We start from the raw sequence: 25,753 nt of genomic DNA, 5'->3' as shown, positions 1-25,753 counted from the left end.
AGAATCACAAAACTTCGTGTGGACAGCCTCGGGGCGCGGTTTCAAGGGTGCAAGAATCCTGGCATCGCTTTTTGATGTCTCGCGCACTTGTGTGTGTGTGTGTGTGTGTGTGTCCTGTGGCCGGAGGCTACCTTTTCACACTGTGCGACCCCGACCGTGTTCGGATTCGACCTGCTCGAGTTGCTTTGCACTGTGTGCCCCGTATTGTACAGCGAACAGCGTTTTTGGTTGGAAAATTCAATTTGAGTTTGATCAAAAAGTGGTTTTTGATGATTCGCACTGATTGTAAACAATAAAAGCGCGAACGACGCTCAATTCTAAAACCCTCGCGTTTATCGCCCCCGGCCGGGGACCCAATACACACCGGCTTCGTGTAGTGCGGGATGTTCTTTTGGCAGCCGCGTGACCAAAGAATGGGGAGGTTCGCATGGGGTGACAGGGTTTGAAATTGCGTAAAGAAATGTTTTTCTTCCGCTCGTGTGATTTCGTGTGATGATTGGTGCATGATTGAAGCGAGCTGGACCACCAAACAGAAAGCGGTGACATGTGACGTTGGGTGTGTAGTATCTTGGATAACAAGAGCATAACATGTCTCTAATCTTTCGTCCCATTTGACAGTGGACTTAATGCGTTTTTGTGATTTGAAACAGAGACTATGGGAAAAAGGGTAGATAATATTATTCTGAGCCATTTGACAACTCTAGACGAAGGTTTAGAAGTCTAGAAGTTTTAGAGCATTTAATGTCGTTAAAATATCAAGGATTCCAGAAAGAAGCAATAGTCCTTAACGTGTACTAAAACAATTATTTTAGTACAACTAGAGATCTTAGGGGGCGGTCCGGTGGCCGAGGCGATAACGGCGCCGGTCTTCACACGGCAAGACCGGGGTTCAAATCCCATCCTGACCGCATCCCCGTACGTAGGACTGACTACTTTACTACGGGTAAAATCAAGTCACAGAAAGCAAGAAATGGCAGGCCGAGACCTCTCGAGGTTTGTAGTGCCAAGGAAGAAGAAGAGAAGAAGAGATCTTAGAATAATTATTCGAATCTGAGCTGCAATTTAATTCCAACAATGACCATGTGACGATGTTTGCCATCGCAACCAAATCATCTCCACCAGACATTCTTGAGACATCCTGCGCTTAATCGTCTCCCTCCTCACCGAAAGGACCTAGCAAACCTTGCATAGGTATAATATTCGTTTACTCAACCACCTCATTCCCACCACATTTTATCGCGCCTTAATCGACCTCTTCTTCCACCCCGTCGAACTCCTCCGGTCCATAATTTCTGGTGATCACTTTGCCGACTGACTTTGACCGACCGAAGCAAACAACCCATCAACGACCAACCATTTGACCGCCGTGTGAATGCGACGAGGAGGGGATGGGACCTACCGTCAATTTCTGGACTGCTGGGCTTTTAATTACGGTTGATGTCGATGGATGTTTGCGAACTTTTCTACTTCATTATCGGTGGCTCTGTTTGCCCATTTGGATTCCCGTTACGATGCCCCATGCCATAAGTTGGCCATTGTCTAGCCGGCTAGAAATTGCACTAGAGGAGGTGCGTGTGCGTGTCCGTGTGCGTTTATTGGAAAATCGATAGACGTGTCGGCGTTCCTGTCGGCATCAGAAAATCGGATTCTGTTTGCACTCCTCTGGACGAACTACTTGTGAGATGGTGGACTCTTGACAGGAATATAGGACGCTTTGAGAGAAGTTCTTGACTTGGACCTGATTTTAGTCGAAGAGATTCCTTCTCAAATTCTTGGAGATACTCTAATTCAATCAAAATAGTCTCTTCAATATTTTTAAACTCCTCTTGGTTTATGAACATATACATCAAACGACACCATACTTCACATTGTTAGGTTCGTTAGGCTATGCTTCCGTCGGGTTAAATCCCATACACCGGTCAGACGTAGCATGTGTGTTTGTCGACAGCAACACAAAACTCTTTCTCAAATCTCTGCAAACATGCCACATGTTTGTTTTCTTTTATTCTGGTGCTGGATTTTTACTTTTTCAGGTTGATTTTTTTTATATTGCGTTAGCTGATGTTCTCTTTACATCCAGTCAAGCAGCTAGTCAGATTAGAGACACCTTATCCTTACCGACGAAGGGTCGTTTGAGTTTTCGGGACACACATGAACAACGAAAATAAATAAAAAAAGCATGAACATCCGGAACTTTTCATCGGATGGTATTGATCACAACGCTGTAGAAAAAGAATACAATTTATTGGGTATCGATGTTGGACAGCTTGCGAACATAAAAAAACGCAGGCCAGCTAGTGACAAATCCGGGATAAATAAACATACCCACAGTGATTGACTCACCCTTCCTATTTCTTGTTCGACTGACCTTTTTTTCTTTGGCAATGGTAGGGACCTGCAATTTCGGAGATGCTAATTAGAATGGTAAATAAGGTCCTTTTTATGGACTTTTTTCAGTGCAAAACTATCGCTTTTTGCACAATTTTAAAGGCTTGTTGATGCAGCTCAGAGAAGGTGTTGGAGTTGGGATTTTGTTTGATTTCCAATCAGTCGTATTCAGCTGATAGGATCTTTTACAGTGTATGGAGTTACTGTTTACAGGATTACCTTCAGCTTGCTTTACTCTGCATATTTAGTTTGGATTGTGTATCCTGTTTAGAGCAATTATGAAGAAAGGTCTTTAAACGTTTATACCTTCTAAAGTCTTTTTGAGCTACAGCATATTTAAAGTAGCCGTTTCACATCGCTCAGATGTGCCACAATCCACTCCAGCTTATGTCACAATATTTTCCAACCTCTACGCGCAAAGAACCAAAAAAACAAAGTGTCCCTACATACATCTCCATCAAAGCCACAATGAAGATACCCTTGATGGTGAAGCATGTCATAAGCAGCCGCCCACTCGATTGTATCCATCGGCACAAAGGCAACATCATGCAAAAAGGCCCGATTTATTCCTCACAAATCTTTTTCACCGCTCAACGATCCTTCACGCCTCGCGCCGCACATGCAAAACGAGCTTCTCCTTCAGCTGCTGCAACCCTTAATTGAATATATATTATTCGGGTTCGGGTCGCATGAGCCACTTGCGAAAATTCCCTGCTTTCTCTCTCTCTCTTTCACCGCCTTTTTTCATAGTCTCGATACAATTTTTCGGCACACAACAGCTTCTTCAATAGCAGCAACAACAAAAAAACCCCTACTCACTACCCACTAAAAACCACTCGAAAATACACAAACACTTCCGTCGAGTGATGCTCTTCTCCACGTGGTAACAAATGTATCGATGATCGGGTTGTTGTTGCTGCGTTTCGGCGCAACTTCCAACAGCAAAAAAAAGTGGACCTTTAAAGTTGCACGGCTCGAAACCGTAGCCACTCGAAGCTCGGTCGGGCGAGCATATAATTCAAAACAATAGACGATCGTTACGCGAAAACCTCATGCGAGTGGAATTAGAATTTATGGTACAAGCAACAACAAAAAAAAACCTTAACAGCTTCTCGATTTTGCGACTGTACTCTGATTGCCTCAACTTTGAAAAAATAGAAGGAAGCATTATAAACATTCCTCCCAATTGTGGAGAAGCGTGCAGAAGCGTGTGCGTGCGTGCGAAATTGGGCCTAACTTGTGTGAGGGATTTTTTTTCTGTTGCTGCCCGCCACAAATAAACGATTTCGATACGGTTCGTTCATCAAAATGGTCATAAAATGTTGTGGAATTTTGCATGGTTGGAAGCGGCAGAAAGGGTTCGTTTTAGAGATGTTTTAAATAGAATTTGTGCTAAAATTAAATCCATCATTAGTTCATATTTTAAAATTTAAATGTAAAAAGCTGATTGATAGAATTTTTAAGCAGAATAAAAAATTTATAAAACCAATTAAAATAAGCTAAATTAAATTAAGCTTAAAGATGCTCAATCCCTTAAAGAAATTAATACCCTTAAATTTAAAATAAGTATATTGACAGTATATGAAGTTTTATTTACACGTATGCGCTTGCTTATTGTGTTAGAAATTATTGTACGTTAATTTTTGTTTTAAAATAGTTTATCTGATTTATTTGAATTTTACTATTTTGTTCCACTTTATTTTTTGTACGCAGTTTTTAACCAATTTATGTATAATAAGCACAATAAAATGAACCCCTTCCATATTCTTCCTCGCTTTGGTAATTAAGCTGAGACAATTGTCAAACCAACAGAACAGAGTTCGAGAGTAAAGGAAACACGGGAGAACCATTTTTATGGCACCTACAGTTCCTTTCGAAAGCAAAGCGGGACATAAATCCGACCTACCACCTCCTTCACCACACACACATCTACGTACACTTCATTTGAATTAAAAAACCACCGACCACGATGCGTTGCTAAAATATGCAAATTATGCGACAAATGCACCCTGCAAGCGCAGACACACACAGACACCACAGCACAGAGCACAGACAGGGCCAAACAGAACCGGAATACTGTTAACTCATTAAATATGATTAAATAATTATGTCCTTTTCCACTCAGCACGACCACGGTGGCAAATGGAATGGGAATTTACGGTTCCTTTTTTCCTTCTTCCTTTCCTTAGTGTGTGTGTGTGTTCTTCATCTAGGAACGGAAAGAGTTCATTGGCTTGGTTTTGCTGCCGTGCTAAAGTTTGAACTGCTGTGGGCCCGATGCTCCGGCCGCCTGACAGTATGCAATGCAAAGACAAACGCAGAGAGCCGGTCTTTGAGATTAATTATTAAATTATGCACTTTGAAGATGCAGCTACTCCGCGCGGTTGGCAAAAGTGGGAAAGTGGCCAACATTTTGCAAGGGTCAAATGGAAGGTTTCTCCGGCTTTAGTCCTTTTCGGGCCCTCTTGGTGTTATGTAGCGCACAAGTGAGTAAGGCAGCATTACGCTATCAACTACACCGACGAGTAAGCGGTAAGGTCGATAAACACTCGCACAGTACATCAAGCAGCTACAACAGGCAAAAAAAAAGGCCTGCAACCTGGGTGTGGACGGAAGATGGTGTAATTTAATTTTACGATTGTGGAAATGTCTATATTACTGTTTCGGTACACGCCTTTCGATAATGTTGGCCTCTTGGTAGATTTCTTCTTTCATAGAGAAAAAAACAGAATTCCGAATGTTTGTGCTCCTCAAGGGAGTAGCAATGTACACGGGACATGTGAGTAAAGCACTCTCAAGACATTCACAGCAGAAAGGGAGCGAGAATCAGTCTAAGAGAAGGCAAAGAAAACTCAGCTGCAAAAAGGACCCGTCCTGTGTAGGTAGCACGTTGGGTTCGGCGTCGGAACTGCTCGAGCGTCACTTGGCTGTTCCCCTGTTTTTTGCTCGGCACTCGGGTCGGTTTCCTGTGTGTGACCTCCGGAAAACCATGTCCCAGGAAAATAACAATTCATATTAAGGTACACAGACACACACACACACACACACACACACACACACACACACACACACACACACACAAACACAACCACTCACTAGCACGTGATCATGCTCGTGGTACAAGCGTAAGAAGTCGGTTTCCAAACACCCCCCTTTTTTAACTGGAGCCGGAGGTTCCCCTAACGACTTACGGAAGGAAGAAGGAAGAAAAGTTGAGAAAATATTTAATAATAACTGAGAGCACGAGAGAGAGAGAGACGAGACCAGGGCAGCGGTGAGAAAGGATTGTGTACAATTGTTTTCCTCAAGACACCCCGGCGGACCTGGAGTCGGAAAAGCTTGACTCGAAACCGCGGTCACAATAAACGATTGACCCCCATCGGTGGTTGTTGGTGGTGGGGGGGGGGGGGAAAGGTTCTCCGGAAGGTTGGACGGAAATCACAAGGAAATAAGGAAGCCCACGGAATAAAACGGACCATTCGCGCGCGCACACACACACACACAGCCCAACATTCTCGGTCAGGTGAGAAGAAGAATGTTCCACTCATTTAACTCGAGCCCCGGTAGTAGGGTGACGACTAGCTGCCCAGATCGCTGTGGCCCTACAACAACGCTGTGCTGACGGAAACCTGGCGTGACTTGGCCGGATTTAGCCGAAAGGGAATAATAATCACGCGCGTTACATCCACTCGGTAGTGGTCTACCACTCCACCCCTGGACATGAACATTCGCCTGCCCTGGCTCCTGGAATCCAGGCTCTTTGCAAAAGAAATGCATTACTGTGAAGTTAAAGTCACCGTTGCAGGGGCAATTTATCGAAGAGGGTAGATTCGATTGATTCGATAAACAAATAGGCGTTTGGACAGTTGCACTGGGCCAAGGTACCGACCGATTGTTGACAGTGTTCCGAATCTAATAAAGTCCAAGTTGCTCAACTTTTTCAAGGAAGACGCCTTTGGATAGTCCGAAGCACAGCCGCTCACCAACTCCCTAATCCTTCTGGGTGGATTGGTTCCGGAAAGTCTTTAGTTTAGCACCGTTTTTATTTCCCCAGAGTCCAGTTAGTCCCCGGGAAGATTGATGTTTGTTTCCGATTCTGTTTGTCCTCCTGTTTGCACCCAGGGAATGGGACGTTGCAGATGAAGGTGATGGTGTTGATTCCTTATAAAGTTTGGTAAACTATTTTTAGAACATTTTGTACTAAAACGAACTTCAGAATACTGCAAGTGTCAAATGCACCTAAAACAATAACATGATTTAAAATTTATTTGTATTTTTACAATTTTAAATAAAACATTGAAATATTTTCCTTCTCCTTACTTTCCTTCCCTTCATTCAGCTCTTAATTCAATTCAAAAATTTAGATCCCCCTGCCCATAGTTTGGAAACGGTCTCGAGCACACCGCGCACAGGGGCTCGAAACAAAACAATGAACATAAAAATGCATTAAAAATTGTTATAAAACATAACCCATTGTTCGGGTGCCGGGTGAGAATTACAACCCATTCCCAGCAGCCACGTGTCCAACAAAACTGTGTCCTGCTTCTTCGGCACGTGTTAGCACGGTCCGTTCGACTGTTGGGAGTGAATTTCTATCAGGCACATTTACATGCTCGCTGCACCGAAATGAACGGTGCAAAATGTTTCAAGTGGTGCATACCGAAGTGGGCGATGATAATTGTAAAAATTGTACACAGCCCACTTCGTCTATGGGCAATGGTTTTTTTTTGTTTTCCCACTAGATGGCGCTCTTCAGGTAGAGTGTTGCGTTTCGATTACTTACGCTCTTACGGCAGGAGAAATTATAATAATCACCATGCAAATCACGACGGGCATTTGCACAATGGCAGTGGAAGAAGTTGGAAACTTGAATTACAATAATGCTCACAGAATAATTGAATTACAATAATGCAGAATGTACTATTCTGGTGTGAGTGTGTGTTGTTTTTTAGAACACTATAGGACATTACTGTGCTCGGGAAAAGCTTTTTGCGGGAATTTGTCTGTGTCTTCTTCGTATGGACCCGGCTCAAAAATAGCATCAGCACTCGGCTCCACAGCACTCACCCGGCATGTTCGATGGCCGGCATTAAGTTTCATCACTTTCGCCCAACCCAACCCTCCCCCGTACGATCCTTTTCCAGTTCATTTCCCGCACACACACGCAGAGGACCATTTGGAAAACTGTCGTCTGAATGTTGAACTGTGTGCACCTCCATTATTCGCCTGCGATAATATTATATACACAATGCAATGCAAACTGTCGTTGTTGTCCACCATACCGTTTTTGTCGGTTTGCTCCTGTTTTCTCAACCCCTTTTTTGCGAGCCAGGTCTATTGTTCTTCCACGTTCGGTGAGTGCAACGATCTACATATATTATTTTTTGTTGTTGTGCAGAGCGTGTATTTTCTATAGTCTTTGCCTCTTTGTTGGATTATTGTTGCTTTTTTTTTGTTGTCGTTATTTCTGTTCCAATTTTAAGTGCTTGGAGCTTGCAGGTGTCTCTCTCTACTCTTCGCTATAAATCCTTCTTATGGGAGATTTTTTTTCTCCTCTCTCATCGGTAGTTCCATTGTTGGTGGTCCATTGAAAATTGTCCGAACCATGCTCATTCGTTTTTCGCTAGTGTATTCATAATATTGATGCTCCTGCTGCTACTGGCATTTAACCATCATTATTTACATTTCGCGTCCAAACCGTTGCGATATTTTGCAATTAAAAATCCCTCGATTCATATGCTGCAATGTACGGAAAGTACGGGGAGAGAAGAAGAAGAAAAAAAGCCAAGTGGACATTACGTCGCAATAGGAAACGTGGGCAGGATATTTAACTTCTCCTGTCCCATTGTACGGTGGGAACCGATGGCAAAAAAGGGCACGACACGAGGCATGGCACGAGGTGGCCATTTTAATCATTTTTAGCACAATGCAGATACATGGCAAAATGGCGCCATGTACACTCAATCGCGGCGCTGATGTGTGTGCTGTGTCAACCGCCACAAAATCAAATTGATGCGCGAGCAAACAAATGCAGGAGAGAGAAAAAAAGTTCGCTGAATAGGGAAGTTGGCGGTAAAAAAAAAATTGGCATTATAATTCACAAGCAGCGCAAAAATCACACCATTTTAATTATGGCTTTCGCATGCCGAGATTCGCATTGTGGTGCAGATTAAATGTGCGCTGCAGGTAAATTATCGATTTATCGCCATAAAGGATGGGACATGATGGATTTTACTTTTTTAATAAATAATGTGGGTTTTTAAATTAATGTTGCTGATTTTTTTTTTGCATTCTCGTTACAGATCCATATCAGATGTTCGGCCCTACTAGCAGTCGGTTAGCGAGTTCTGGTAAGTTTGGTTCACCTTTTTGCCACGTAAACTTCGTTTAGTGCAGCGTACAGCAGTACTATCCGAGCTGCTTTAAACAATCCTATCCCGAAAGGCACTCATGGGCACCTCTGGCACCCAACACAATGAACTAATCGAATGCAAAAGTGATAGTGCACACACCACCCAAAGAAGGGTGGAAAAAATCGATAATTTTGCATAGGAAAACCCAGTCCCGATGACCTTTTCTTACGGCTGCATACTTCCGTCCCACCTGGTTAAAGCGCCCATTCGGGACGATTAAGACTTGGCCTTTTTTTTGCTTTTACTCCTTTTTGCACACACACACACCACCAGTGGTAAGATTTTTGCTCGCAACGTCAGCGAGCAGGAAAAGCAACAGACCAGCACGGTACGGTACGGAAACTAGTGCGGAAATGCCAAAGAAACGATGTTGTTGTTGATTAATTACTACTTCCTTTATGGGTTAGAAACACATTACCACACAGAAGCGGTGCTTTTTGCCTTCATTTTTCATCGCGCACCGCGTGACTATCGAAAGCGCTGGTGAAGGAAATTCTTTTTCCCTTGCGGCCGTGGGGAATATTCATTGAGTTTCGTGCTTTTGCTTTCGCTGGCTCAAGCTCTCCTCCCAAGTGCGAAGTGTTTGCTAATCCAACGGAACACGAGCACCTTATGAACCGATTTCCTGTCGGGTTTTGGTTTTCTTTTTGTTACGGTTTCAAACATTAGCTACCAAAAGTTTTTTTCCTTGCTAATCAACGTACCACGGCAAGGAACCGGGTACACTGTTTCGGGTGAAACAGCAGCAAATTATTTGACATTAAAACGAAAAGTCATCAATTTGTCCGACAGGAACGGCGTGTTTTTCGGTCCCTTTCAACGCCAACGGAATGAAATTAGCATTCGTTAGTTGTGCGAGGCAGGCTAGCTTGAGAAAGGGAAAAGGGAAGAGTAATTTATGCCATGTATAACTAGAAAACTGATAGTGATGCCAGGGAAAGCATTAGTACAAGTGTGGAGAAGTGTTAAAAAAAATAGATTTAATGAAAACCATGAAACAAAGTAAAACAGGAAAACATTTTGAGATCAAAGAGCAATTGTACTAAAATGGTACTTAGTACATCAAACAGGTGTTCTAAAATCTTAGTATTTTAGTACATATTCTCTGTATTATTTTTTATCAATTTCTTTCATTTTATTATTATTTACACAAGGCAATTGTACTAAAATCATACTTAGTACTTACGGTAGTACTAAAAATACTTAAAACTAAGAGGTTCATGGTCAAGAGTAAAACGATTATAGGTCTATAAAATGTACAATTCTCAAACTTATCCCATAAAGCTAAAATATCCCATAAAAATCAAATAACCACTCTGTAAAACCCACAATAATAAATGAACTGACATGACCCCACGTACACTAATGCCTGTGTACTCTAATGCTGCTGCACCATGCGCAAAGTATACAAAGTTTTCTAAGCACTACAAGCCCGTGCGTCATGCTGGAATTTTCATTCACTTCCACCCACAACACCTACCCTGTAAAAGGCACACGCATCAATCAATTCCCTAATCATCAAATCGCTGCACCAGCGCAAATGGGTTTCGTGCTCATGTTCTCCCACCCTGAGCCAGCACTGATGGGTGCGTTAACTGCTGCATTACTGCGGCTTTTTTTCGGCCTGGGTTACTTTGATGCCCTCCGTCTTCTTCTTTCGGAGATGGTTGGGTCTTGCTGGTTGTAAAGCGTTTAGCCTTTTGGTAAGCAAATTATGCTTCCGCACCCAATGCACTCCTCCATTACACACCATTATTTATTTATCGAAGACCGATCGAACGGCACACGTCGTCTCGCACTCTCGCTCTCTCTCTCTCTCGCTTGCTCTCTGTCACGTCTTGGATGCAATCAAAGCTATATTGTAACCAACACGTGTCAAAACGTCGTCACGGGTTGCTGCGTTCGACTTTTCTCCCCCTCCCAACGATCCTTCCGTCGATTGTGTTTCTCGCCCTTCAAGTTGCGCTGCAGTTGCAGGCAAAGGGCAACACGCACATACGGGCCCGTAAGAAAAAAGTCGAGCCAGGACTCCCCCTTCAGGGACTCCCAAAGGACGGCTTATTAATTTGTTTCTCTTAAAAACAATCGACCTCACAATGAATCATGCAAAATGTGTGCCCTGTACTGTAGCTAAGAGTGCGACCGGCACCCCTACAACATGGCACGTTCCGTAACGCAACGCCACGGCGTGTGTGTATTTCGCGCCTCACCTTCGCCGAGGCACCCCTGTTTGATAAATTGTTTGATTGAGATTTTTTTAACACCCCAGCGGGGGTCTTGCTTTAATTCAGTGTTTCACCTTTTCCGAGAGGGTTGGTTCGTTTGAGATTTTTAACCCAACACCGGTCCGGTTACGGGAGACCTTGACGAGCCCTAGTTCGGGCTGTGAAAAACGTCCTCGGAAAAAGGGGAGAAAACCCAAAACTTCGATTCATCTCACGAGAACAGCGAGGGTTCTGATACGGCTGGTTGTGTCCAGGGAGAGGTGAAATAAAGCTCACAATGGTGTGGTGTGCTGTTGCTGGTGAAATAAAAATCCCAGGACACCAATTTTGCTCCACTATTTGCACTGCAAATGGAACGGTAAACATTCGACCGGGACCATATTATTGGACATGCGTTTCGTCGTTTCGTTTGCTTTCTACGATTCTTTCTTCTGCTCCCTCTATGCTATGGTATCCCTTCCAAGCCGTGGCAAAGTAATCCTCGCATGTTCTGCTTCGGCAGGACCTCACATTCACACCCTGGAACACACGCGGAAGGAATTGAACCGGAACCGGGTTGTACTTCGGTATCTACTCTAGGGCAATCATACAACAACGGAAAAAGGCGCTCTCGCCGAAAGCAACACCGCGTGTCCGGTGACCCTTGCCATAACATACCTGTCTGTGGGCAATAGTGCGATTTTCATCGCCACTCGGCACCCACCCGGAACGAATGGTTCTCCGTATTTTCGTTTTTCACTCATGAAATATTCATCGATTTTAAGGTTAAACTCTTGTTCAAGAGGGTGTCCAGGATTGTTAGGGGGTTGCACGGGCTAAAAGGTTGTTATTGTTGGGGAGGCTGTTTTAAATTTGACTTACTGACTTATGGCAATTACGAATAGGGCAACGGGGTAAGGATAGAAATGAGTTTCGACGAGGTCTAACGGCTGGGATTAAAGATCAAGTGGTAGGCATTTCAAACTGTGTACGTGATTTTTAACGCGTATGGAGTTACTGAGTGCAGTTTTAGTACATATAGCGTGTAGAGTGATTGGTATAAAAGTTTTTTGCTAGCTTGATATGTACGCCTACAAACTGTACGAGACAAATTACTTATCCTTAGGACAATTGGTACATTAGTATTTTAGTACAACTAATAGGACAACTTAACTTGTCAGATAAAAATGCGAGTACTAAAGTATTTCAACTTCTCCAAAAAAAGTTAAATAGTTTTAAAATGTCTTTAAAACTCAGTACCTTATTATTTTAGTACTTACTAAGAGTGTCTTTAGCACTACTTCCTAATGAGATGTGTTGCACACAGCTAATAAAAAAGCTGCTTTTAAACTATATCAGCTTTAGCCCCAAACAATCAACTAGTTTTCAAAAGATCCTTCATCTTATCTCATGCAAACAAATTCCTTTTAACAGGCATTTCCTTTCCCTGACGAAAGTGAGCAACAAAAAGCTCGCATTAAAAATATATTCCAAGTGTGAAAACCGAGCGAACAGCGAATATCCCAGTTACAGTAGCTCATTTTGCTTGCCCAGTTTTTTGTTTCTCTCTGTGTGTGTGTGTGCCCCTTGTCGACACTAATTAGCACTTTTCGTGTGGCAAACGCTCAAGGAAACTAATTAGCCGGCAAAGTCACACACACACCCAGCGCTTGGATGGCTGCCCGGATGTTAAGCGAAGGAAACCGGAAGCCATTCGCCGCCGCGTCGCGGATGCCTGCCAGCGTTAGAAATGCATTTGAAATTTGTAATGAAAAGATGGAGACGAAATGAAATGGAAAAGCAAAACCAGCAAACAGTGCTATGAGTGGAAAGATAATATTAGCATAAGACAGGCCAAAAAGGTGAAGCTGACAACGTTTGTGCACTACACAGCGTGGGCTATATTTGTTTAAATTCATCACCGAAGGAAGGAAAGCGTTGGTGAAACGATGAATAATAAGCTATCGCGGTCGCGGTTGCCGCTGCTTAACACCGCATCCTTCCGATGTTCCGGCATTTGAGCGGAATGGAATCCCTCTTCAGTCCTGGAGCAAACCCCTGTGTGTACCTATGTAGGGGATTTCACCACGAACCTCCATCTCCTGCAGGTCCCTGAGCCGGTCCCGACCCGTGTATTTTTCGTTGTGTTTATTAACATACATACCATATACAATTTCGCAACGTCACCCAAGGCAAAAAAATGGCAAATGAAAAAAAAACACCAAAAGCGCAAAAAAATAAGCCGTAAGAAATATAAAGCGTTTAATTAAATTTCCGGTCGGTCGCGACCATTTTCATGGCACACGGTGCCGGACTGTTTCAATATGGTTGCCCACCATCAGTTTGGAAAATGGTTGGAGTACAATTTTTGCACAAACCTACCGTAACCGTATGACAGAGCGCGTCTAGCATTCGAACGAATTGGAGAAAGCCGACGAAACCGATTCAGCACGACTCGGTAGTCGTAATTAGCTGTCCTGGGGATTGAGGTTGGGGGCCTAGGATTTTTTTTCCACAGGATTAGGGAAACCGTGCGGGGATTGCGTACAAAATGGCGTATAAAAACATAAGCATTACCAGGGAAAAGCGTCGAGTGAGCTAACGTTAGACGGGAGCGGCAGCGTTATAATGTGGGAAAGAGCTCAGGAAAAAACAACAATATCGCACGCCATATTGGAGCAGGGCAAGACATATTGCCTTTATTTACCTTCTTGTTGTTTCTTTTGCATTCGATCAACGGTTTTGTTGTTTTGTTCTCTGTGTGTGTTTGTCATGTATTTGATTTATTTGATTCCGTGTAGCTTAATGCGATTAGAGCAAAAGAGTTTAGTATACTTGTTTAGTACACTGTCTAGGTACTAACTGTGTGATTCTGTCCTACAATAGCTTAGGGCCATCAAATGAATATTCTTTCTCAGATCTCTTTTACCCGAAATCTAAACAAGATGAAATAAATAAAATATAAAGCTTTTAGTACAACTCTCCTTTTTAGTACTAAGATGCTTCCAAACTATCTGTCAGGAGACAAGTGTCAAACTGAACTTTGACATTTCTCTGAAACGGTTTGAAGTTTAATTGTTACCTTTCCACTTGGTAAATGAATTTTGACGAAACAGGCTCTAGTGCCCGGTGTCGTTCTCATGACGTATCCGACCAATGAGATTCTAAAGCGAGAGTTATTACGCACAAACTAAATAGCGTTTTTATCAAACCCTCTTCAATAACTCTTCAGAAAAACCTCTTCCTCGAGTACGGTGCAATCGCTTCCCAGCTACGAGAAAGGCCGCTCATGGTCAGGCCTGTCCGTACGAAACGCACTGCACGTTCGGCTGAAAATCCACTGAGCAACCGTCAAGGAAGTCTTAAATCAGTCCTCGATTCAAGACGATCGGTTTGCCCACCCAACTTCACCAACCGCGGCATCGTGCGCTCTCGAGCTGGTAAAATGTTGCCTTCGCATGTCTTTCGACAATAATTCTCGGAAATCGGTTCACCCCAAGACGGTGCCCAGCGATGTCCGAACAACGGCCACCGTCACGAACTGGATGTCTGATCCGGGCCTGTAAGAAGGATTCCTTGCCTGCTTTATCGTTGTTGTTGTTGTCGTCGTTGTTCGGTAGGCCGGAACCTCCCCCTTTGGTCTATTTTTTCCGCCATCGGCTTACGGGAGTCGAGGTTCCTTCGCCTCGGTTGAAAGTGAATCGTGTTCACTAGATCTTATCATCACACGGTGGTGGCCCATTGCTTCTGTTTCCTCAAAGTCGTTATACCGCGCGAGAGTTCCCAAGTGGCTCGGTGGGTCCATCGTGGCGTAGGAGGTCTCGATTGCATGTCAACGTGTACCACCGGGTACGAACGATCTCACACTGTTGCCGTCGGGTAACAGTCGGACCAGGCGGTGAGTCGATAATAAAGAAATAAAAATAGTACAACGCCGACATGGCACGGTCTACGGTTTGCCTTCGGAACACGGAAGCAAACAGAAAAAAATACAAGATACCAAGGTGGGCGTACTAAGCTCGCTACAGTTGGTGGTCTGAAGGATAAACAGTGCACGATAGGCAACAGGAAGCAAACATAACGAAGCCGACCGAATAAAGGAGAAACACTTCTGGGTGAGACCTCCACGACAGAGAAAAAAAAGAAACGGGCTGGCCAGAACACATTTACGACCACCATATACTCGCCCCCTCCCCGGGAAGACAGATGACCCAGTAACACTTGACCCGAACCTCAAGGATGGAGCAGGTCGGGCAATGGAACCGAACGGGGTTGGTCAAATCGATTCGCTCCCAAAGATCCATTCCAACAAAGACCAGTTCCGGGACGTATACAGAGCTACCACAGCAACAACAACAACAAACTGGACCCACCATCAGTCCGGCGCTCCGGTTACTGAGGTCGTTAGTTTTCTTCTTCCGAAAGCCCTTATCGCCTACCACGCGAGAGGGTCGGCCACGAACACGGTGTTGGCCAGCTGGTCCGGTTAGGGCACTAAATAAAGCCCGCACCGTACAACAACAAGTAGGAGGAAATGGGCGTCAGGAAACAGGAAGAACAGGAAAATACGGAAAAAGGTGTGAAATGATCGGAAACCGGCAACAAATTTAATCAAAGGGAGCCAAACCCACCAACGCGCGTCGGGGTCGGCCCAGAGCTTTGGCCACCAACAACCACGGAAACACCAAGGATCCGTTCCATTCTCGGTGGTGTTTTTGTTGCTGTTTTTTGTTGTTTTTATTGGCTTGGTTAGTTGGGAGGTGATTGTTTTGGGTTTGCCGTCTGCTTCTCATTTCGGTGGAATAGTAATGCCAGGAATGGAAGGTGTTAATTACAGCCCGGCGTAGGAACGATTGATAAAACACAGGGAAGGATTTTGCTGCAAGAGTGGCACTATGATTTATTATCATTCAATCCATTTTTATAAGAAATATTCGAAGAAGAGTATACCGTGTAGTAACAGTGAGTACCCATAGATGGCGCTAAGCTTAATAGATCTTACGAGCTGATCTGATACACTGCGCATTTCAACTTGATGTCTGTTACGATTTTATGTATGATACTGAAGAGTTTTTGTTCCACTCGTGTTCATCGTTTCGTTATGTGAAAATATGTGGAGAGCATGTATGTACTAAAATTTTAGGTGTTCTAATTTGTGATACAATTAAGTAATATCCGCATATCACTGTTTCCTGATCTCAATAAGACTCTAAACTCTAAATCACTACTTCTTTCCCATTTGATAGTTGTTGCCTTTTGACAATGCTGCCGAATGCTCCCCATTCTCATTCTTCGAGAACATCTTAAATTCTATTTTAATCGTATATCTACATATTTTGGTTTGATTTGTATTTGAAAATCGCTTCAAAAACTTTTAGAACTCTAGCTCCTCCAGAACTTTGATTGTTTGATTGTATAGAATGGGGAAATATCGTAAAAACATAATATTTCTTAAAATATTTAGTTAAGTCTCTGGAGTCAATATTGAATGGACGTTGATCAATAGAGACGTTAGGCGTCATAAAGATCTATATTCTAATACCTTATCTCTTATAACACTCATCACCAAATAATGGAATCCTTATCGTTTGTGAGAACACTTGTAGAATCTACTTCCAATAATATATACTAAAACTTTCAAATTTTGTACTAAAAATAATAATAATGCTACAAATATGACAGTTTCGAACGTCTCCAATGCATTGAGTCAGTTGTATGCTCAAAAAAATGTCAGAATTACACTCCAATCCAGTTTAACTTACTAAAAATACATCACACTGCTAGTTTCACGTGAAGCATTCAGCTATTATCAAGACCGAAAAAACGATAGTTATTAAAAACGATAAAACACCCTCATCAACTAACGCGCCCATTAAGCATGAATCAATAATCAAAAATAAATCTTACAATTCACAATCACAGCAGGACATCGAAAAAGACCAGGATTTTTTCGTTGTTGCCTGCTTTCCCAAAAACACTATCCTATTTATCTTCAATTTTACCAAACAAAAACCCCTCACAGCGCTCAAACACCGATTTGCTAATGATGAATCACATAATCCGCACAGATTGAATCGACCGAAGCGACCGAACGGACAGCCAGCCAAAAATATGCCCGGCCTAAATTCTTCCCTCATACACCCTCCAAAAAATAAAATCGAGATCCCTTCCTTAACACACCCCTGCAGCGGTAGCTAAATTGCAACGCAACCCGAATCGGAGGGTTCGGTAGCAAGGTTGCCCCGGGTTTGGGTGGGTGTTATTATTGATGATGTTATGATAATTAGCCCTTTGTTGTTGTGCTCGTCGTCCCGCGGTGAAGGTTAGTACGCCTTGGCTCTATAGGCCGCCCTGTGGGACTATTACTGTCGCCATTAATGTTTTCCTTCCCCCGAATCTCTCGAGGACCCGTTGGCGCGACGCTTTGATCGCTTCGCGGGAAGTTCTTTTATTTTGGCACAAATCACCGTTGGTGGTAATGCACGGTTGTATCAGGGAATATGTTGAACCAATTGCCAAAAAAAAGGCTTGTTGAATCATCAACCACTTGTCGAGCGAGAGCGGCGAGTGTAGTTCCCCCCCTTAATTTTTGGTACAAAGTGTAACCACTTAGTGAACATAGTAGTTCTAATTTTCTGGCAATTTTTTACTCGTTTTCTTCACCTGGCGCGCGAAGGTGAATGATTAATGTCTCTTACAAACGAACGAACATCGTCGTGGTGGTTTGGCGGGACAGTTTACTAATATACTAACGCTTGAACTCTTTTTTCCCGCACCACGCAGGTTCCGGACAGATACAGCTATGGCAGTTCCTGCTCGAGCTGCTCAGCGATTCGACCAACGCCACCTGCATCACCTGGGAGGGTACGAACGGTGAGTTTAAGCTGACCGATCCGGACGAGGTGGCCAGACGCTGGGGCGAACGAAAGTCCAAACCCAACATGAACTACGACAAACTCAGCCGAGCGTTAAGGTACGTAGCCGTGGGCTGCGAAACGCAACCGAAAGCCCATAATTTATTCCTAATGTTCTTTTGATGTCACTTTTATTGCAATTTTCACTCAATTTACTTCTGTCGTCGAAAATTAGCCACAAAACCCCCCGAAACACACACACACAATATTCGGCCATATTTTCCTTGCCATTTCGGCTGCAGAAGTCTTTTTCTTTTTTGTGTCCTAGCCCTCTTTGTAATCGTTCTTAGAAGACTGCCGAGGTCAAGGTATTTGGGACACAGAATTAGGATCATCGTCCTTCGAATCAAACTCTCCCCTGGAACGGGGCAAAACCCACGCTTGAAGGGCTGGGTCGGGCAACAAAAGAAAATCATCACAGTAAATCAAATTGTCTTTAACGATCACCGCCCTCATCATTGGGGTTCGATTGGAATCGTGTGTCCCGCCGCAGCACGGACCATTGACTGCGAGGATGATAGTGTTCTGGTATGGCAGCCCAGCCAGTGTGTCAGTCTGTTCACATTTCGACACGGAGAGACGTCTTTTTTCCTCTGCTTGCTGCCCTGGTAAAGGCAAAAAAAAGGACGAATGTGAGCGTAACATTTGACCCGTAATGGGATTAGCCTTTTGCACTGGATAACGAAGCCCGAAGTCTGACCCACGCGGCTCAGGCAGCAGATAGCTCTGGAGGACCTTTTTTTTTCGATCATCCAACGGTTGATTGAATGGCAAATTGGATCACTTGCTGGACAGTTGTTGTGATGTGTATGGGCGTGTGTGTGTGTGTTTGTACTGTTCGGCACAACAATTAGCACAGTTTGCCTTTTCTTCACTAGTTTTTGGGCTATTTATGGTGGGGTTTTGTATGGACAGATTTTTATCCTGCGTTTTGAGAGTTGATTGGCATCATCGTGACATTCGGCTGGAAATGTAGGCTTGTCAGTGATGAGGGAGGCTTCCCTAACAAACAGTAGCATGAACTATTGCATTATGGTGAATAGTCTGAGAGCTGTGTCTTAGAATAATGCTTCAATATCTTCAAAGATTCGACTGTGTCCCACAAATATTTTCAAACCTTCCAGGACACTATACAGGCTTTTTCAAAATTTAAACTAAAACTGATATCAAATCTCATCTGGACCGTTCTACTTTGACAGAGGCTGACTTTAAGACTACGCAGTATAAACAAGTCATGTCTAAATGAACAGCTAGAGGTAGCAGATCGAACCATGAAGAAGAGGAATGATTGCATACTTTGAGGCGCTATGACATACGCCTGTTCGTAGATTATGAATTGTTATCAACTACTTTGTAAACATTTCTATAGCACCAAGCAGTTATTTCTAAACCTGAAAGTCCTGGATCAACTTCAAATTATTGTCCTTCATCAAAATACTATGCTCTCCAGTTCGTAAAGTTTTTCTTGCGAGTGCTTTCAAGCAGTCACGTCCATCGATAATTTACCATACTTTTCCTGTATGATTTCTCTGCATGATCCACCAAGCACTAACTCAAATTTTGTCTAACGTAAAGTTACACGGTACAAGTTGAGTGAAAAGTGTGATAAGCTCTTATACATTCTTTGCCAATTTAATCAACACCGCAACATTCCAAACACCCGGGCCCAGTCACCGTCCGACAGCGCAGAATAGCTTCATGGCGAAACTGACTCAACAGCATCCCCGATCCGATCCGTGCCGACGTCGTTACCCACCCCAACGCCGTACACTGCCATTGCTCGAAGCATATTTTATCACGATTTATCTAATAATTTCAATTTTCAACGTTTCGTATTCATTCGTACGAATGATTGAAAGCATGCTGGGCGCTACCCCAGTTCGGTAGTCGTAGTCGGTGCTGTTTCCGGTCCCGGCACACCCGCTTCCCACAGGCCACCGCGTTCGCCCATTTTCGATTCGGTAAAAATCGGTACAACTTTCGATTCGAATGTGCCATAATGCCAGATCTGATACCGTTCTTACATTCCATTAATCCACAACGCTGAGCAAGGACTGTTGAGGTGCTTGCTGTCTGCTAGCACTTTTCTTTTTTTTGCTGTCCGCCTTCAGAAACGCTCTAGCGAAAGAACGTGCCGAAATAGCTGGTTGTATAGCCCGGGTGTTGGCTACTCTCAAACCCAAACGCTATCAACGATGGCCCACACTCCGAGATACTCGCTCGGTTGTCCTTATGGCAGCTGTGCCGTTCGCTAGTAACATGGGAATTTCACTACAACCACCATCGGTCTGTACGCAGCATGAGAAAGTAACAGTCGAGTCACCAGCAAAACGCAACAGACTCGGCTGTTGCAAAAACGTGCAAAATATGCTCCCGATGGTGCCGAAAGGTACGATGAACGGGAGGTGGTTTCATGCAATCAAATTTGTAAATTGAAAAATAACAACATTTTGATTTAGCCAAAATCTAATAGACTTCTGTGCGCACGGCTTGTGTTTGTGTGTGCCAGCAGGCGGTAGAGAAGTGCCGAGTGCCAACGCGACGGTACCATTACAGTGCAAGATGGCCATCGGTTTGGAAAGACCGAAAGACAATCCAGCGCTGTCTGGTATGGTTTAGCGCTTTGGGATAGACCATCGAGTGGAGTTACGACCATGATAACTATCTTCCAGTTTTATAGCACTTTGCTTTACAGTGCTTTAGTAGTCTAAGGCGAAGCAGGTAATAGAAATTGATAGAAATATTGTACGAAAACAGGACAAATGATACTGAAATAGATGGCAAATCCTCCAAAGTCTTACAAGAATACTTATAATAGTAGTACTGTGCTGTACTAAAAATGTACTAAATAGTATATCGGCTTGTTGCTATAAAGCTTACATACTTAAACCTTAATATTCATGCACAAACTAACCAACTCAGCATAGTGTAATAGTGTAATCCATTGCGCATTTCAATTAAAAACTTAATTAGAAAGCACACCTCCAGCTAGCGCCGTACGAGCACGACGAGTTGACATTTCACAAATTGAATTTGACAACGTCAAATTATTGATCCCACCGTTTACCCAACTGTTGTTCGACCTTATGTTCGACGCCGCTTTATTAAATCACTGCAGTGAAATTAAAATACAAATTCCCGCTGGTTTCACCTTGTCGGAGTTCTGTCTTCCCCCGACCCCAAAATGGGACTGAACTGTTTACAACGCCCTGTTTCGACGGTTACGAGATGTCTGTACCAAGGGAGGCGAACATTCCCACATCCCCGTCCACATACAGGCGCATTTCGTCACATTTAGGTAATCGTCCCATCGGGAGGCGTTCCACGAGGGAGCACTAAAGGAACAGCAGCGATTTCGGTGCAAAGTGCGTAACGCGGGTGCTGCTGACAATGATGGGACACAATCATGTGACAGCATCCAGGTCCAAGTGGCAATACAAGCAGCATCGCACTGCTGCTCGTTGGGATGGATCGGTAATTGGCGTGCCAGTGGTGGAAGATGATGATGCCTCACTTGAATATGTATGTACACACATTAAACCACTCGAAAATGCTCGGTCGGAAAATGGTTGGTCGGTCGGTCGGTCGGTTGGCGTTTTTACCCGAGTGTCGAGTGTGCACGGTTGAAGTGTGTTATCCTCGAGCGCTCGAGTGTTGGCGGGCGGGCAAACGATAGCTTCTTTACAACACATTTGCATTGCACGGATGAGTGACAGCAACACGCCCGGCTCATTTTCTGCCGAACTACCCACCCTTCGCCGTGGTAAAAGTCAAATGACGAGAGTGGGGGGGGGGGGGGCGGGAAAAAAAACGGCGCAGATGGAAAGAAACTCCCAATGCCCAGGACAGTGGATAGGTGGGATAACCGAAACCATTTTCCATTATCATGCCACTGTTGATGCTCCCGATAATGATGCTGGTTTGGGGGGGGGGGGGGGGGTAGGAGACTGTGACTGGTTGTGATGCTCGAATGAATGATTGGAGGTAGAGCCCGGGTTGAGCATAATCCTTGCCGTAGAGTTGGACGACGCTCCCAACTGTCCCAACAGGATTGTCTGGCGCGTATGATTTTAATGGATGTAATTTTGAATATTTCCCAGCGCAGAGCGCAGTCGAGGACGCATTTTCTTTGGAGGACACTTTTTTTTCTTCGTTGTTGGAAGGAGCACTTGGAAGGAGTAAAAGACATACGAATTGTTCCATTGACAGTTGAAGTTGAAGCTTTTAGCACACACCGTGTGGCCTACTCTGTTGAGAGTTTTGGGGCACATGTTTACCTTTCGAATCGAATGTTTTGTGATACTTTGCGATATCAGTTCTTCTGACTTTAAATGACATCTTCACCCATATGTATCCCGTTTTTTTTTAGCATTCTCCCTGTTCCATATGCCAATCAGTTCGGCGTTCGTGGCTCTGCATGCACATCGCCTTTGTCGTGTTGTTCCAAACGTCAACAGGCGGAGCGTTGAGTGTTGTGAGCATGTCATACATTGGCATACAGGGAAGCATTTCGCCTTTAACAATCGTGAACGACGCCACATTATTCTTCCAAACCCCTGAACAGCGTTTTGGGCGAAACAATTGACAAGCGCCTGTATGAATAACCTCATCATCCACGTGTCCATTCTTGTGCTGTGTGTGTGTGTGACTGTCCCGCCATTACCGCACACACTACACTTTCCGTTCCTTAGTAGACACATTGTTCTTCGACCTAGCTGTCATCTAGCTTTTGACAATACGCAACGCCGTACACACCGTTCGATAAAATGACGATTGAAAGCGTGGCAATAGTGTCGGTTTTTTGTGTATGTGTCTCAGATTGTCATTCCACGCTTTTTGAAGATACTAAACTAGGCCTCTTTGTCCATCTCGCAAACCAAGTGGGAGATCCGGACGCTACTCTCCCTTCAGTTCAACACGATCGTGCCCGGTAGTGGGTACGTTACGAGTCGGGTATTCCGAATCGGCAATCGGCCGGGAATTAGCTGCCCGTCGTATCGCAACAGCGCTTATCGAAACCGACAAATCGGAACATACAACTTCACTCCAAGCGTGTTACGCACACACTTCCCCCTTCCAACCGAAAGCCATCACCTTGTACCATTTCACCCTATTCTGGCACGTACTGGGGTTGGAAAAAAGTGTGCATTTTCTTCGGCTTGATTGAGACACTTGCTACATTTCTTTTTCCACTATATTATTCCTTACCCCTACAACGGGATTTACCATTTTTTCTAATCCAACGTTTCTTGCTTTTCTTTCTCCCCGTTTCCGGCATGGCCACCCCGCCAACTCGAATAAAATAACCCACAAAACGCAACGCCGAACAGATATTACTACGATAAGAACATTATGACGAAGGTGCACGGCAAGCGTTACGCCTACAAGTTCGACTTCCAGGGTTTGGCGGCCGCGACCCAGCCCCAGACGGATCCGACCTACAAGTACCAGAGCGACCTGTTCATGTCGCCGTACCATCACGGGGCCAAGCTGAGCTCGTTCATGAGCCCCCACCACAGCATGACGTCATCTTCCGGTAAGTTGAGCGCAGGTGGCAGGCCGGTTTAGGGTTTACCCCGCAGATTATCGTACCGTAGGAAATCGGGCTCTCAGGACACTCGAAGTTTATGGCCGCCCCCAGTGCCATTTGGGAGCTGCTACACGTGTGTATGTGTGTGTGTGTGTGTGGATTCAAGTGAGGGTTTTTAAGGGACCCGCTTCGTCGAACCGAGGCACCACGTACGAAATCTAATCGCCATTTCGCACACAACCGTTTAAAGATATTTCCTTTCCCAATTTGGGCTTATCGCCCGCGAACCGGTTTCGGTGGTTGTGTAAAAATAGCATAACGACTTCGTTCTGGCTGCATGGCGGTAGGCGAAATTGTGGTTGTCTATCGAAATTTATTGACGATAAAGGTGCCATTTGGTTTAAATTGAAAAGATTTCACGTTTTAGTACAACTGGGTACATCAGTACTAAAAATGTTGTTTTAAGGTTTTTAAGTTGTTTTTGATATGGAACTATTATTTAAGCAAGTTCTTGTGTTTGAGAGCTTCAGATTTGCTCAGTCTACAAATTCTGGTTTGCTAAAATGCGATATTTATAAGAAAATCGAGAAATCAAAATGAAATCTTGAGACTTTTTTGATGCCAGCTTAGAATCTACGAAGCCGTCGGTAAAAACTCTCGTTTACCGTCACTTCAAAGTAGCTTTCCATTCGAAATGGAGATTTCCATAAACGCTTTTCTCAAGTGGACGACTCGTTCACTCACTCCCCCAGTCCACTTCGAACTTTGATAAGTTTTCTGTGGGGGTTTTTCGGCTAAGAACGAACTGCGAAACAATAAATCAATGTTCCATTTTCCATCGATTTTACAACACACGCTTGCGTTTTAGACGCCTTCCCACCAACACCGATGTGCGTAACCGATGTGACTGTGTACCCGCGTCGGTAACGGTGGTAGTGAACCAACAACCCTCGCACACAAGGAGTCTTCCATTATCAGCACCATCTTGAACGTAGAAGCAGGCGAGCAAAACCCCCGGTCTAAGGATCCAACGGACGTCGGTAGTAGTGGAGTTTCTGTACAGAAAACGCTATCATCCGTGCGACGAATGCACACAACAGGGCTCATGCGCATGTTGCAGTAACGGACGACCAAGCGTCTCCATCGGCCTTGCTAATGTCCGTCTATCGCACTCACTCTGGCTCAGCCGGAACTCGGGTCTCGAGGCGAAGCGGATGTTTCCCTTCCTTATCTCGCTCGTTCTATCTCGCTCGGCACGGGCGTGATTAACTCTGTAGGAAGGGTGAACAGACATGAACACACACACACAATCTCATACACAGGGTAGTACACACGCCTGCCGAGGAGTGCGCGAGGGAAATGGCGGCAACGAAGGAAACTATCGCCGGCGCAGGCGGAAAAACTCAAGTATCATCTTTTCCGCCCTTTTGAACCGCCAATACCATCATATTCTTACTTCCTACGAGAAATAGCCGTGTGGAGCGATCACGCCACACGCGAGTCAGTACGCGAAGAAGGATGACTTTTTCTTACACACCTTCACCGCCTACACACAACCACATCCGTGTATACGGCGTGTATAAAGCAAATGGCCATAAGCCTCCAAACACTCTTCCCGGCACCAACCTGCTTGTGCCGTGCCGTCCCCGGAAGGAAAAAATACTCCGGTGGAAGTGAAACCGTTCTTTTGGTCTAATTTCTGTTTCCCTAACTAGTTCCGTTACGGAACGGCTTGTTTGTTAGAGGCTTCCGAGCGGACTTCTCCTTCTTCCCTCACCGCTACTTCCGTTTTTTTGCTGAACGCAACCAAGCCCGTCTCCAGAACTTTGGGCGAAAAAAGTCCAAACCCAAAGCCTGCTATGTTTCGTTTTCCTTTTTTCGCGCTTTACACTTTACTTGGTGAAGGTGAAAATTAAAGGCAGCCGTTGCTACGTCTCTATGGCCTAGTACAGCTCGCTGAATGGTTTCCTTATTTTTTGCCTCTGCCACCCGGAATGACCTTAAAGCCGATAAAGGTCGAGAAGCCTTGCCAAGCCGCTAGCGGGCAAACGGAAAATCAACAAGCGACGGCTAATTATTTTTTACGGCGTTTTGTGCAATTAAACGTCAAACACTGTGATGGGCTGTGAGTTTTCAATTAAAAGTTGCAATTAATTATGAAAATAAGGATTATTAAATTCAATAGAACGTCTAATTAACAATTACGGGACCGTTAAATCGAAACACTGTAGCCTGGGCAAGGCACCAAATGTCACTTCCGATAAACAGCGCCATTTTATTCGCCGTACTAAATACTAATCTTCT

General features: G+C 44.3%; 1 protein-coding gene across 2 annotated transcripts in view; it reads left to right on the top strand.

The window, feature by feature from the left end:
* The window catches only part of LOC118513165 (DNA-binding protein D-ETS-3-like), a 33,334-nt gene that overhangs the window by 4,850 nt on the left and 2,731 nt on the right, over positions 1 to 25,753 (top strand). For both annotated transcript variants that reach the window (XM_036058612.1, XM_036058613.1), the window contains exons 4-6: positions 8,691 to 8,738; positions 17,789 to 17,978; positions 23,250 to 23,455. In XM_036058612.1, coding sequence (XP_035914505.1) covers positions 8,691 to 8,738; positions 17,789 to 17,978; positions 23,250 to 23,455 — 444 coding nt within the window. The remainder of the gene's footprint in view (positions 1 to 8,690; positions 8,739 to 17,788; positions 17,979 to 23,249; positions 23,456 to 25,753) is intronic.

The sequence above is a fragment of the Anopheles stephensi genome, chromosome 3, assembly GCF_013141755.1.
Source record: "Anopheles stephensi strain Indian chromosome 3, UCI_ANSTEP_V1.0, whole genome shotgun sequence".
Classification (NCBI taxonomy): domain Eukaryota; kingdom Metazoa; phylum Arthropoda; class Insecta; order Diptera; family Culicidae; genus Anopheles; species Anopheles stephensi.
Note: the sequence above shows the minus strand (reverse complement) of the source record. Positions and strands in the feature narration are given on the sequence as shown.